General features: G+C 33.7%; 2 protein-coding genes across 4 annotated transcripts; both read left to right on the top strand.

Annotated features, from left to right (window-relative positions):
- Nucleotides 1-3,471: 3,471 nt before the first annotated feature.
- On the top strand, nucleotides 3,472-5,843 carry LOC120278933 (putative 4-hydroxy-4-methyl-2-oxoglutarate aldolase 3). Its single transcript, XM_039285678.1, has 2 exons — nucleotides 3,472-3,707; nucleotides 5,090-5,843. Exon 2 carries the CDS (start codon nucleotides 5,090-5,092, stop codon nucleotides 5,588-5,590), a length of 501 nt encoding a protein of 166 aa, XP_039141612.1. The 5' UTR covers nucleotides 3,472-3,707; the 3' UTR covers nucleotides 5,591-5,843.
- A 958-nt stretch (nucleotides 5,844-6,801) lies between these two features.
- On the top strand, nucleotides 6,802-11,602 carry LOC120278932 (putative 4-hydroxy-4-methyl-2-oxoglutarate aldolase 3). 3 transcript variants are annotated; one of them, XM_039285677.1, is made up of 3 exons: nucleotides 6,802-7,089; nucleotides 7,443-7,693; nucleotides 10,821-11,602. In XM_039285677.1, exons 2-3 carry the CDS (start codon nucleotides 7,619-7,621, stop codon nucleotides 11,319-11,321), a joined length of 576 nt encoding a protein of 191 aa, XP_039141611.1. In that variant the 5' UTR covers nucleotides 6,802-7,089; nucleotides 7,443-7,618; the 3' UTR covers nucleotides 11,322-11,602. The 3 variants fall into 3 exon arrangements, with proteins under 3 accessions (XP_039141611.1, XP_039141610.1, XP_039141609.1); XM_039285676.1 differs by having other exon boundaries at nucleotides 7,431-7,693; XM_039285675.1 differs by having other exon boundaries at nucleotides 7,405-7,693.
- The last annotated feature ends 244 nt before the right edge of the window (nucleotides 11,603-11,846 follow it).

Raw genomic sequence — 11,846 nt, 5'->3', positions numbered from 1 at the left:
TTTAATAATTAAATGTAAGCTCGGAGGCTATAAAAAGCTTTTTCTTATAAACATAAAAATATTTTTTCCCAAAATTATACATAAAATTAGATATTTTTTGGATAATATATATTTTTTTATGAAATGTGGGTAAGTCATTTATTAAAGATGTGTACAGATGCGGAGTTAATATATTAATATACACTTATCACTCTACGTGAGTTAAGATTCAAACGCACCTCATTAGAATAACAAGCATATCATATAGCAGGGAATTAAACATCAATAGACCACAAAGTTATTGGCATTCTGAGAACCATTCAACACAAAAATTAAAAACAAACAACACAAACACACACACATATATATATATATATATATATATATATATATGAGGACGGGTCTCATAATGCTATTTATAGTGCAAAGTGGGATGTATAGTTCTTTGATCTTAAACATCTGATCATAATCGTAATTGTGATTCGATTCCCTAAAAAAAATTATAAAAATAAAACTCATCCCAACTACCTATTTTGGTTGAAAAATACATTGTTTTTGCACTATTCATGACAATGTTGATGCACGTGTGTGTTTGTGTCTGTCTCTCTCTATCTCTACTTTTTCTCATACTACGGATGTTCTATGGACATCTGCACTCTGGTGAATTCTCGTTATCTCTTTTTCTCTCTCTATATAATTATACACACTTTTATTATAATAGAGTAAATATTAGATATGGTTGGGGCTTTTTGTAAAAATCCATTTGAGAATTTAATCAAAGCCCTACTTAAGCAATTGATGGTGGAAACTCCACTAAAACAGGGCATAGTGTTGGACCTGATCATTTCTTTCCGCTACAATTGTTTGGGGCACCATGAGCTTATCTTTCATAAGACACCTAATAGATCTTCCTTTCTTTAAGGAAAAGCATACAACACTATAGGCAGGCTTTTCTACTTGGTGCAGTTTCGCAAGTAAAAGATGATGACTCCACTTTGTTTTGGTTTGATAATTAGGCAGAGAATCAAGCCCTTAAAATTCTCAACCCAGATCTCTTGGTCCTTAAATTTTCTCTACACTAATTATCTACTCTCCAACTGGAGCTTGCTATCCTGCATGACAATTCCTTCCGGTATGCTTTCCTTAGGCAAGGATTGGCGGATTTGCAATTGGGATAAAAATGGTATTTTCACCATCAAATTCTTTTATAGTTTCCTCAATGACGAGTCTTAGATGTTCTTTGAGCAAAGCTCTCTAGAAGTATACTTGCCGCTAAAAATCAAGATTTTCATTTGGCTCACTTGGGATAATAAAATCTTGACCTTGGACAACCTCGCCAGATGCAGTTATAATTTCATTTCAACTCCTATGCATGTGTTTTGCCACCAATCATTAGAAACAACGGATCATTTGTTTTTTCTTTGCAAATTTACTACCAGAATTTGGAAAAATTTTATGTGTTTTTCAGTATCCTCGGCACTCCTTCTCTTATATGTTTGGTTGGGGGAGTGAGGGAGGGGTGAGAGGGTGTAGTGGTTGTTTAGTTATGGGAGTGAAGGGGGTGAGAGGGGGTGGGGAGGGGTGCCTCTCATCTCTCGTAACCAATGTTTTTAAAACCGGACCGGATAACGAACCGGTCTCATATTTGGGTCACGTCACGGGTCGGTTCGACCGGGATGGCCCTGCTTTTAGTCGAGACCGGGATGACGTCATAAATAAATAATTATCTTAAATATTATATATATACTATATATATATATAATAACAAACTTTATTATATTTTTAATCATAATTATCTTAAATATTTATTTTAATATCATTATGAGAAGATTCAAATAATTAATCTAGATAAAGCAATAAATACAATTCCCTAAACTTTTTATTTCTTAATCTATTAATCATAAATGGATGATGATAACTACATAAATTAAACAACTAATTAAATTACTAATTATGTGAGGATGAGACAAGGCATGAACAAAAAAAATTCAAAACAAAACTAGAACTAAGTATGATTAATTTAATTCTCATATTTGATCATCATTACCATTAAAATAAAAGTATAAAATAAAATAAGTCCTAAATGATCTATACTTCTTAAACAATTTACAAGTTTCTTTTTTTTTATTTTCTCATACCTCTAAACTCCAAAGTTCCAAAAATCCAAATAATATTTTCGACAAATCAAGACTCAAAGAGTATCATGAAATCAAGAAGAAAAAAAAGAGCCAATTCATGCCCTAAGTCCTTTCTTAAAAACAAAAAAACAAAACAAAAACAAAAACAAAAACAAAATAAAAAAAAATTGAAAACCGGGTTCCATCCGGTTTTGGTCCGACCGGCCGGTTCACCGGGTTTGGCCGGGTTTGACCGGTTCAAAATTCGGTCAACATTAATTCTAAAACCGGACCGGGCTATGGGCCGGTTCCCGGTTTTTCCGGTCCGACCGGCCGGTCCGGTCCGGTTTTCAAAACATGGCTCGTAACCCACTCCCCCAAATTGGAGTCTTTTGGGGGAGTGGGTGTTTGTTAAATTTTTTTTTTTTTTTATAAAATGATATAAAATACTAATACTACCCTTTACTTATTTCTATAATTTCCATTATATCCACGCTTATTAGAAATCTTATATTTTACTTATTAAACTTTTATGAAAAGACCAAATTACCTTTTATTAATTTGAGAAATTACTATACTATATATAATTAAAATCTAGTTTCATCTTTCATATTATTTTTTTCTTAATTTTTTAATGCGTCAATTAAAGATTAATAATAATATTTTCTTAAAATAACAATAATAATGTAAAAAGATAAACAAATATAAAAAATTGAATAATTATAGTATTAGTTTTAAAATAATATTATTATTTATATAATAATGATAATATTATTGCACAAATAATAGTATTATTAATATTAATAAAGTTTGTGTAAAAATAATCTTAGATACGTATAAAAAATTATTATGATTAATTTTATATAAAAAGATAAATTAGTAAAATACACATTACATCTCTTCTCAATCCTCCTCACTCCTCCTTCTAACCAAACAAAAATAAATAGATTACCCCTCTATACTTCTCAATTAAACCAAACATAAATTTTTTTTCAAACTCTCAATTCTCCTCCCTCCTTACTTCGGCTCACTCCCCCCTCCCTTCTCCCCCTCTGAACCAAACAGGGGTATATTTTACTTAGTAAATTTGAGTACTCCCGTTGTGTTTTATTTGGGTTGTGATCTTTTTAAGAGTCTTTTTTTTTGTTTGTCGTTATTTGTCTTTGAGTCTTGTAGTCTTTCCTTTGTAACGAGGTTTAACCCTTAAAAAAATTTAAAAACCTTTGAGAAACGGTTTCCCCAGAAAAAAAGCATGGAATGGGATCGTGTTCAAATCTCCACCTTCTGCTCTTTCAAAGATGGCTCTTTTATGAACTACATTCCAAATCGAAGCATTTTTTCATTATTTCTTATTCTTATTATTATTATTATTATTATTATTATTATTATTATTATTATTATTATTATTATTTTATCTGATTTTGTTTAATGCCTCGCCATCATCTGCCAGAGCTCGTTTCAATCTTTTAACTGCCAATAGGACTTTGTGCACAAAATCCAAGAAAAAAATGGTATCAAAGATGGTGCCTTTTTTATGAATTTGTGCTCAAGATTGAAAGGGCGGCAGAATTGGTTGTTGATTTGCTGCGGTGGATCTGTTTTCTCCTCCGGGTATTCTCCAAAATCGCAGCTTTTCAATCTTTTTTGTTTTTTTTTTGAGTGCATCTAAGATGCTCGATGAATTGCCTAAATGAATATTTATTCTTGTGAATAAGGATATTTCTTGTTTTCTTTAATGTATATTGTTACAAAATTGTTGGCACAACGCAGTGATCTGCTTGTTTTTGTGCAATTTGGTATGAATGACAAGTTATTGGCCAAATTTGTAGAATGGCGAAACTGGTTTTGGATTTGGGAGCTTCATTATGTGTCTAAATATCAATTGAAAATTTCTTCCTTTTTTGAGTCCATAACTTTGAACTTGGAGTTTTAAGTGTGTATATGATAGTTTATTCTACATGTTGGATTATCTTTTTGCTATGAATTCATTTGGGAACAAAGGTTTGGATGAAGTGCATAATCTAATTTGAACAAGACTTGCAAATTGCTTGTACTAAACTTTTAGCATGCTGAAGTTAAACGCTCTTATGTTGTGCTTGCTAGAATCTTACAAAATACTTGTGAAAATTCTGCATGTTAGAACATTCAAACTTGCAACTTGCTGAGTTATGATCACAACTGGTTGTCTTCAATGTGGATGCATCATTAATGGTTCACATTTCTCTTGCTTGCTCATTGACTACAATGAAAATCATGTATTTTGAAGGAGAAACTCTCATGAATGTTGTGACTTGTGAGAGCTCCGTGTTATATTGTTATTTGTTCTGTTTGACGTCAAACTTTTTGAATGACAGAATAACAATATTTATGTCTCATTTAAGAATTCGTTGTATCTTGCTGCTCATATTCTAGATATAGCGTGCTTGTTGGAGTCATTTTACTGGTCTCTAATACTTGGTTCATGTATGCTTTATAGATTTTAATTTCTTTATTTGTTGCTTTATTTGTTGCAATATGGTGCTGAAGTCAGTTGCAAGTTGCAATTGATAATACCAATGAAGATCTGATTGAATAAAAGAAAGTTTATATATTCTTGAACACTCATTGGATGCTCCAATGAGATGGTATATGATTCATGTTTCTGTAAAACCATGCCATATAGATTCATAGTTTGTCACAGAGGAGTTTGGTATGATTGGTCCTGATGAATTAAAGAAAGAGCACTTCTATAGTTGAAAAGAAAGAATCACTCACCTCATAGGCCAGGTGGAATCTAAGAAAAATTCAAATCAAATACTTGTCATCAAGATTTCCTATTGGAAAGAAATCTGTTTGCATTTCTAAATAGGCATGGTAATGAATAATGAGAGGCAATTCCGGTTCATAGTCCCAACCAAGTTCACAATTTTGTTGATAATTGTCTATAATGTTTCTCTCTTTTCATCGTCCTATCATTAATCACTCACCTCATGTTATCTCGGTTATACTGACAGATGGCTTCTTTGGCAACCGCCGAACTTTGTGATTCAAATGCATCTCTTGTAATAAAAGGAGATATTCGTGTTCTGCCACCAATCTTCAACATGTATGGACACTGCCGAGCATTCTCCGGGCCCATTGTGACACTGAAGGTGTTTGAAGACAATGTGCTTGTTAGAGAGCTTCTTGAAACCCCGGGAGATGGAAGAGTCCTGATCATCGACGGAGGAGGGAGCATGAGATGTGCCTTGGTTGGCGGCAATCTAGCACAGCTAGCACAGAACATGGGCTGGGCGGGCATTCTAGTCAATGGCTGCATCAGAGATGTCGACGAGATCAATGCTTGTGATGTCGGCGTCCGAGCATTGGCTTCTCATCCACAGAAATCATACAAGAAAGGCAATGGTGAAAAGCACATTCCAGTAAACATTGGTGGCATTTTAATTTACGACAGAGAATGGTTATATGCCGATAGTGATGGCATCCTCATTTCTAAGACAGAGTTATCTATCTAACAAACGCCGAAGATACCTTTCTTGAATAAAAATCATTACCACAAAGGTGGTAATCGGTAAGTAATCCTTTCCGATATTCGGCTATTTGATTGCAGCCAATTTGTATGTCATTGCTAATTTTTGGACATTGTAACCATTTGTGTTTCTTCTCTGAACCAAAATGTTGTGTAGAAATAATTGATGTTGTTGCTCAGGTTTCATGTTTCACAACCAAAGAACATCTCAAGAATCTCAATATATTGCTCATGACTCTTATCTATTTCTCTAAATGTTATGGTTATTTTAATAAGGATGGAGTGAGAAGTTTGTGTGGATGTAGAAGAGACCTTTAAAACGGAATAATTGTTAGTTACTCAAGAATAATTGCTTGTATACAACTATAAAACGGAATAATTGTTAGTTTACATCCCGTCGAATACTCTCACTATAACATGTAAATGGCAGTATCATTAACTCAATATGTGAATGATAAATGATAGTGTCATCAACTCAATATGTGAATGATAGTGCCATTAACTCGTATACAGATAATTTAAAATTAACCTAAAGTTAACCGAAAAATTTTATAGATACCATTTTCTTACTATGGTATTTTTAATAATTTTTATCATATATAATTGTTTGACTCTATAATCATATAATTAACCATCAAATCTGTCATAATAATAAAGATATATCACTTGCAACCAACTCAAACCATTTCATCATTTGAATGCTAATTTCATAATATTAATAATTAAATGCAAGCTCATATAGGCTTACAAAAAAAATTATTTCTTATTTACATAAGAAAAGAGTTTTTTTAAAAAATTATAAAAAAATTAAATATTTTTGTCAAAACCACTTAGTTTTAGTGGTTAGTGTGGCGATAGTAAGAGTTTGAATTTTTGTTGGAGGATTTAACTCACGGATGATATTACAACCCACACTCATAAGCCATGGAGACAGACGTTTGTCGACTTTTTATAAAAAAAAATATATAAATTAGATATTTTCTCCCAAACATTCACCACAAAAATATAAAAGAATATGTTGATTTTGATGTTATAGGAAATATGAATTTGATGGGGGTTATACATAAAATTACACACACTTTTATCATAGCGGAGTAAATATTAGATATAACTGGGGATATTTGTAAAAATCCCTTTGAGAAACGGTTTCCCTTTCATCCATACGTTTCTCACTCTTGTTCCTATCCATTCTCATCATTTTGCTCTTTCAAAGAAGTCTCTTTTTTACGAACTCCATTCGAAATCGAAGCCATTTTTCATTAATTTCTCTTTTTTTTAGTTTTTTTATTTGATTTTGTTCACTGATTCTCATCATCTGCCAGAGTTATAGTTTCAATCTTTAACTTGCCCATCGGAATTTGTGTACGAATTCAAAGAAAGAATCGGCATCAAAGATGGTGCCTTTTTGATGAATTTGTGCTCAAGATTGGAAGGCCAGCCGAATTTTTTGTTGATTTGCTGCTGTGAATCTGTTTTCTCCTCCGGGTATTCTCTAAAATCTCAGCTTTTCGATCATTTTTTTTGTGTGTCTCACATGCTTGATGAATTGCCTCAATGAGTATTTATTCTTGTGAACTAGGGTTTTTCTTGTTTTCTTTCTCTGATGTATATTGTTACTAAATTGTGGGTCAGCTTTTCGATCATTTTTTTTTTTTTGGGTGTATCTCACATGCTTGATGAATTGCCTCAATGAGTATTTATTCTTGTGAACTAGGGTTTTTCTTGTTTTCTTTGATGTATATTGTTACTAAATTGTGGGTGTAACACAGTAATTTGCTTGATTTTGGTGCAATTTGGTAGTGAATGACAAGTTATTGTTCGACAAGGATCTTCTCCAGGATGCTTCTAGCTCAGAGGAGTCTGAGACTGCGTTTGCCAAAAAGATTAACTTGCTTATGCAGTCTCACCGATCTGATGCCACTTCAATCACCCTCAACTCTCCTCCTGCCCTCGAAGGATCTTGCATTGTGTGCCTGGTGAAGCTAACGTTGCAAGATACCTTCCTCACGTTGGAATGAAGGCATTGGTTTCATGGCCCACCTTCTCCTCTCATCCAAGAAGAAAGGAACCGCAGATCTCTCTCCGGCATGTAATTCTTCTAACTTTTGATAAGAAGAGGTCTGAAGCTATTTATTCAAATAGAAAGAAATCAGAACAAAAGGCTACAAAGAGAAATGGAAAGAAGAAGAAACAACAAAAAAACACTAAAATTACAAAGAAATGCCATTGGCCAACATGACTTTCATGATCTAGTTTGGAAGGTCTCTACCCTGATGGAATAAAGAGATATCATGCAGGCTAAGACCATGAGTAGCAATGCTGAGAGCAGACCGATTCCAGTCTCAAGGAATTGAGCGAATCTGAGGTTTGCCCATTATAACCAATAATTCATTAAGATCTTCAAATTCACGTTCCAACCTCCGATCATCAGCTGATCTTCCATGATTAAGGACAACCCTGCAGATAGTAGTTTGCAGTGAAGACATGTTTGATAGCTATGTTTTTGCCATTAATACATCTGATTGGTCTGATTAGTCTGCAGATGGTAATGGTAATTCTTCTAACTTTTGTCTATTTCTGATTGGTCTGGTATCCAACTAGATAGGTACTGCATGGCACCCAGCATAAATCTAGAGGACTCCCAGCTTCATAAGCAATTCTGTGTTAAACTTATCTGCTAAATGGAGCCCTCTAGAGCAGACCTAAACAGGGTTCTGTGGAGACCTCTTAATAGGTCCGTACCGAGAGACCATGTTAACCCCTGTGAAAATCATCTCCTGAAACATGAGAGGCTTGGGCCATTTGTCCAACCAGTTCCTAGTTAAGGATTTTCTAAATATTTGTGATGTCCTCATCCTTGCTTCGACCGTTGACCAGAGAAAATTTTGGAAGAATGGAAGAAGCTGAGCCCCACCTTTCTTGTCTGTACCACCCTTGAGTTTTGGATCCGGTTGGAGCATTATTGAGTTGCAATAATTGAGGATTAGAGGATGTTAACTGAAGACCAACCTTCTCCTTTAAAGCTTGCTTCTTCTTCTTCACCGAATCAGCTGAAATTCCTTTTGAAGCTTGGAGTTGGAGGAAGGATCTCTTTACCGGTGGCTCATCGGAAGGACTAGTGATAGGTGATCCTTTTTGTTGTTGGTTTATTAGGTTCTTGCTTGTGTTCTAGATTTGTAATTCATGCTTGAGCCTCTTTTTTGTAAGCGTGAACCCTTGTTTTTATGCATCTTTGTAAGCTTGCTTTTGTGTTGAATGTCTGAACTCTTGTTGATTGCTTTCAAATTCTGGTGCAGGTCTTGGAGAAATATGCATATATGAATATTTATGTGTAAGCATGCCTTTGTGATTTAAATAAATTAGATTTATGTATGCTTGTTATTTTATATAAGTACGCTAGCTTAAATCTTGTATAAATTTTTTTGGTGTTGTTAATTTATTGTGGTAGTTTTATTACTATGTTTCTGGAATATATATATATATATATATATTGATTGGGATTTTCATGTTGCTTTGCAATCTTTTTGGCTTGTGAGCTAAATCACTGATGAGATTTCTATCTTATTAGGCTAATCTGTGATTAGAATTAGCACTTAACTTGTGAAGTTTTAACTGCAATCATGTTTCTCCTATCATGCTTAGCACTTTCTGGACACATGTGCACACTTTATTTTCATTTCTTTATATTTTATTAGATTTATGTCCTTGGGTTTTGGTTGTTGATTGATCTACCCTTCTCAAGCCTTGAGTTGTGGTTAGTTAGGGTTTAGTCCTTGGTTTAAGAGTCAATTTCTTTCTGGCTTTAGGATTTTTTCATCAGAGTGACCCTAGTTTTAGGCCTTGAGTTTTAGTTGAGGGTTAAATCCGGCGGCATAAGAAGAATCCAACTTTGTAGCCCAGAATCAGGCAGGCTCTCGCACCCATATAATGTCCGGTAGCACTACAACAGAAAGCATGTACACATGGCTAAGACTTACTCTTCATAGCTGGGCAATTTGCCAAAAATGAAGATGTACTAAAAATCGTAGAAATACAGAGTACAGACAAAGAAAATACCAAATAAATCACTTCACAAAATAATTAACTTAAATAATTAAATAAATAACAAATACAGAATAATAAACAATACCAACATAAATAATGCAAGAACAAAATAAATAAATAAAGTAAATTGCTAAATAATTTTATAAATTAACCACGCACGAGAAATACAAAATGGTAAAATTAGTTTTGGACTATGGAGCTTCTTTATGTGTCTAAATATCAATTGAAAAATTTCTGCCTCCCCTGAGCATTAGCTTTGAAATTGGAGTTTTTAAGTGTGATATAGTCTATTATACATGTTGGGTTTTTTTGTCGGTGCTCAGAAGTGGATTTTGCTTTGAATTCATCTGGGAACAGAGGATTAGATGAAGTGCTTACTCTAATTTAAACAAGACTCACGAATTGCATGTGCTTAATGTTTTGCATGCTGAAGTTAATGCTCTGATGTTGAGCTTGCTAAAATGTTTCAAAGATGTTTGTGTGAATTCTGTGTTAGAACATTCAAACTTGCAACTTGTTGAGTTATGATCACAGCTGCTTGTCTTCAATGTGGATTCATCATTAATGTCTAACATTTCTCTTGCTGGCTCACTGATTACAATGAAAATCATGTATTTTGAAGGAGAAACTCTCATGAATGCTGTGACTTGCAAGTGCTCCATGTTATATTGTTAACGTTTGGCATTGAACTTTTTAAATGACAGAACAACAATATCTGTCTCATTTAAGAATTCGTTACAGATTTTACTAGGTATTTAATACTTGGTTCATGTATGTTTTATAGATTTTAATTTCTTTATTATTCATGAGAAGGCTGCTTTATTTGTTTCAATATGGTGCTAAAATCAGTTGCAAGTTGCAACTGATAATACCAATGAAGATCTGATTGAACAAAAATTTATATATTCTTGGATGTGCAATAGATGCTCGGATGAGATGGTATATGATTTATGTTTCTATAAAACCATGCCATGTCTTGTCATCTAACTTTTTATTGGAAATAAACATGTCTGCAATTTCTAAATAGGAATGGTAATGAATAATGAGGAGCAAGTCCAGTTCATAGTCTCAACAAAGTTGACAATTTTGTTGATAGTTGTTTGTAATGTTTCTCTCTTTTCACTGTCCTATTATTAATCTTTCACCTGGTGTTATCTCTGTTATACTGACAGATTGCTTCCTTGGCAACTACCGAACTTTGTGATTCAAATGCATTGCTTCTAACAAAGGGAGATGTGCGTGTTCTGCCACCGATTTTCAACATATATGGGCACCGCAGAGCATTCTCCGGGCCCATTGTGACAGTGAAGGTGTTTGAAGACAATGTGCTTGTTAGAGAGCTTCTTGAATCTCCGGGAGACGGAAGAGTTCTGATCATCGATGGAGGAGGGAGCATGAGATGTGCCTTGCTTGGTGGCAATCTGGCACAGATAGCCCAGAACATGGGCTGGGCGGGCATTCTGGTTAATGGCTGCATCAGAGATGTCGACGAGATCAATGGCTGTGATGTTGGTGTCCGAGCATTGGCTTCTCATCCACAGAAATCATACAAGAAACGCGTCGGTGAAAAGCATGTTCCAGTGAACATTGGTGGCATTATAATTCATGACGGTGAATGGTTATATGCCGATAGTGATGGCATCCTCATTTCTAAGACGGAATTATCTATTTAACATCTGCAGAAGATTACTTTCTTGGGTAAAAATCATTGAACTATTTGCCTGTACCAAAAAAGGTGGTAAGTAAATCTTTATGATATGCAGTAATTTGATGGCAAACAATTTTATGTGTCATTGCAAATTATGGACATTGTAACCATTTGTGGTTGTTCTCTGAACCAAAATGTTGTGTAGAAAAATAACTGATGTTGCTGACAACCAAAGAACATCTTAAGAAGCTCAGTATATTGCCCATGGCTCTTTCTTTCTCTAAATATTATGAATATTTTTGTTAAGGATGGAGTGAGAAATGCTTGTGTAGCTCCACATAACATTTATATATGTTTTTTTAATATATTCTTATAGTTAAAAATTATCTCTAGATACCATCATCTTCATACATTGGATTTTTGTTTTAATAATTATTTTTCCATAAGTTAAATAGCATATATATATATATATATATTTTTTTTTCCATAAGTTAATATCATATATATATTTGTTTTAATAATTTTTTTACCTTAAGTTAAGAGCATATAA

The sequence above is a fragment of the Dioscorea cayenensis genome, chromosome 16, assembly GCF_009730915.1.
Source record: "Dioscorea cayenensis subsp. rotundata cultivar TDr96_F1 chromosome 16, TDr96_F1_v2_PseudoChromosome.rev07_lg8_w22 25.fasta, whole genome shotgun sequence".
Lineage (NCBI taxonomy): Eukaryota > Viridiplantae > Streptophyta > Magnoliopsida > Dioscoreales > Dioscoreaceae > Dioscorea > Dioscorea cayenensis.
This window is presented reverse-complemented; position numbering and strand designations above follow the sequence as displayed.

What these genes read in the sequence shown, in the direction of transcription:
- LOC120278933 (XM_039285678.1), top strand. Translation starts at nt 5,090, where the DNA reads ATGGCTTCTTTGGCAACCGCCGAACTTTGTGATTCAAATGCATCTCTT.
- LOC120278932 (XM_039285677.1), top strand. Translation starts at nt 7,619, where the DNA reads ATGAAGGCATTGGTTTCATGGCCCACCTTCTCCTCTCATCCAAGAAGA. An exon ending in CGCAGATCTCTCTCCGGCAT is followed by an intron (nt 7,694 to 10,820) that starts GTAATTCTTCTA and finishes TTATACTGACAG; the next exon opens with ATTGCTTCCTTGGCAACTAC.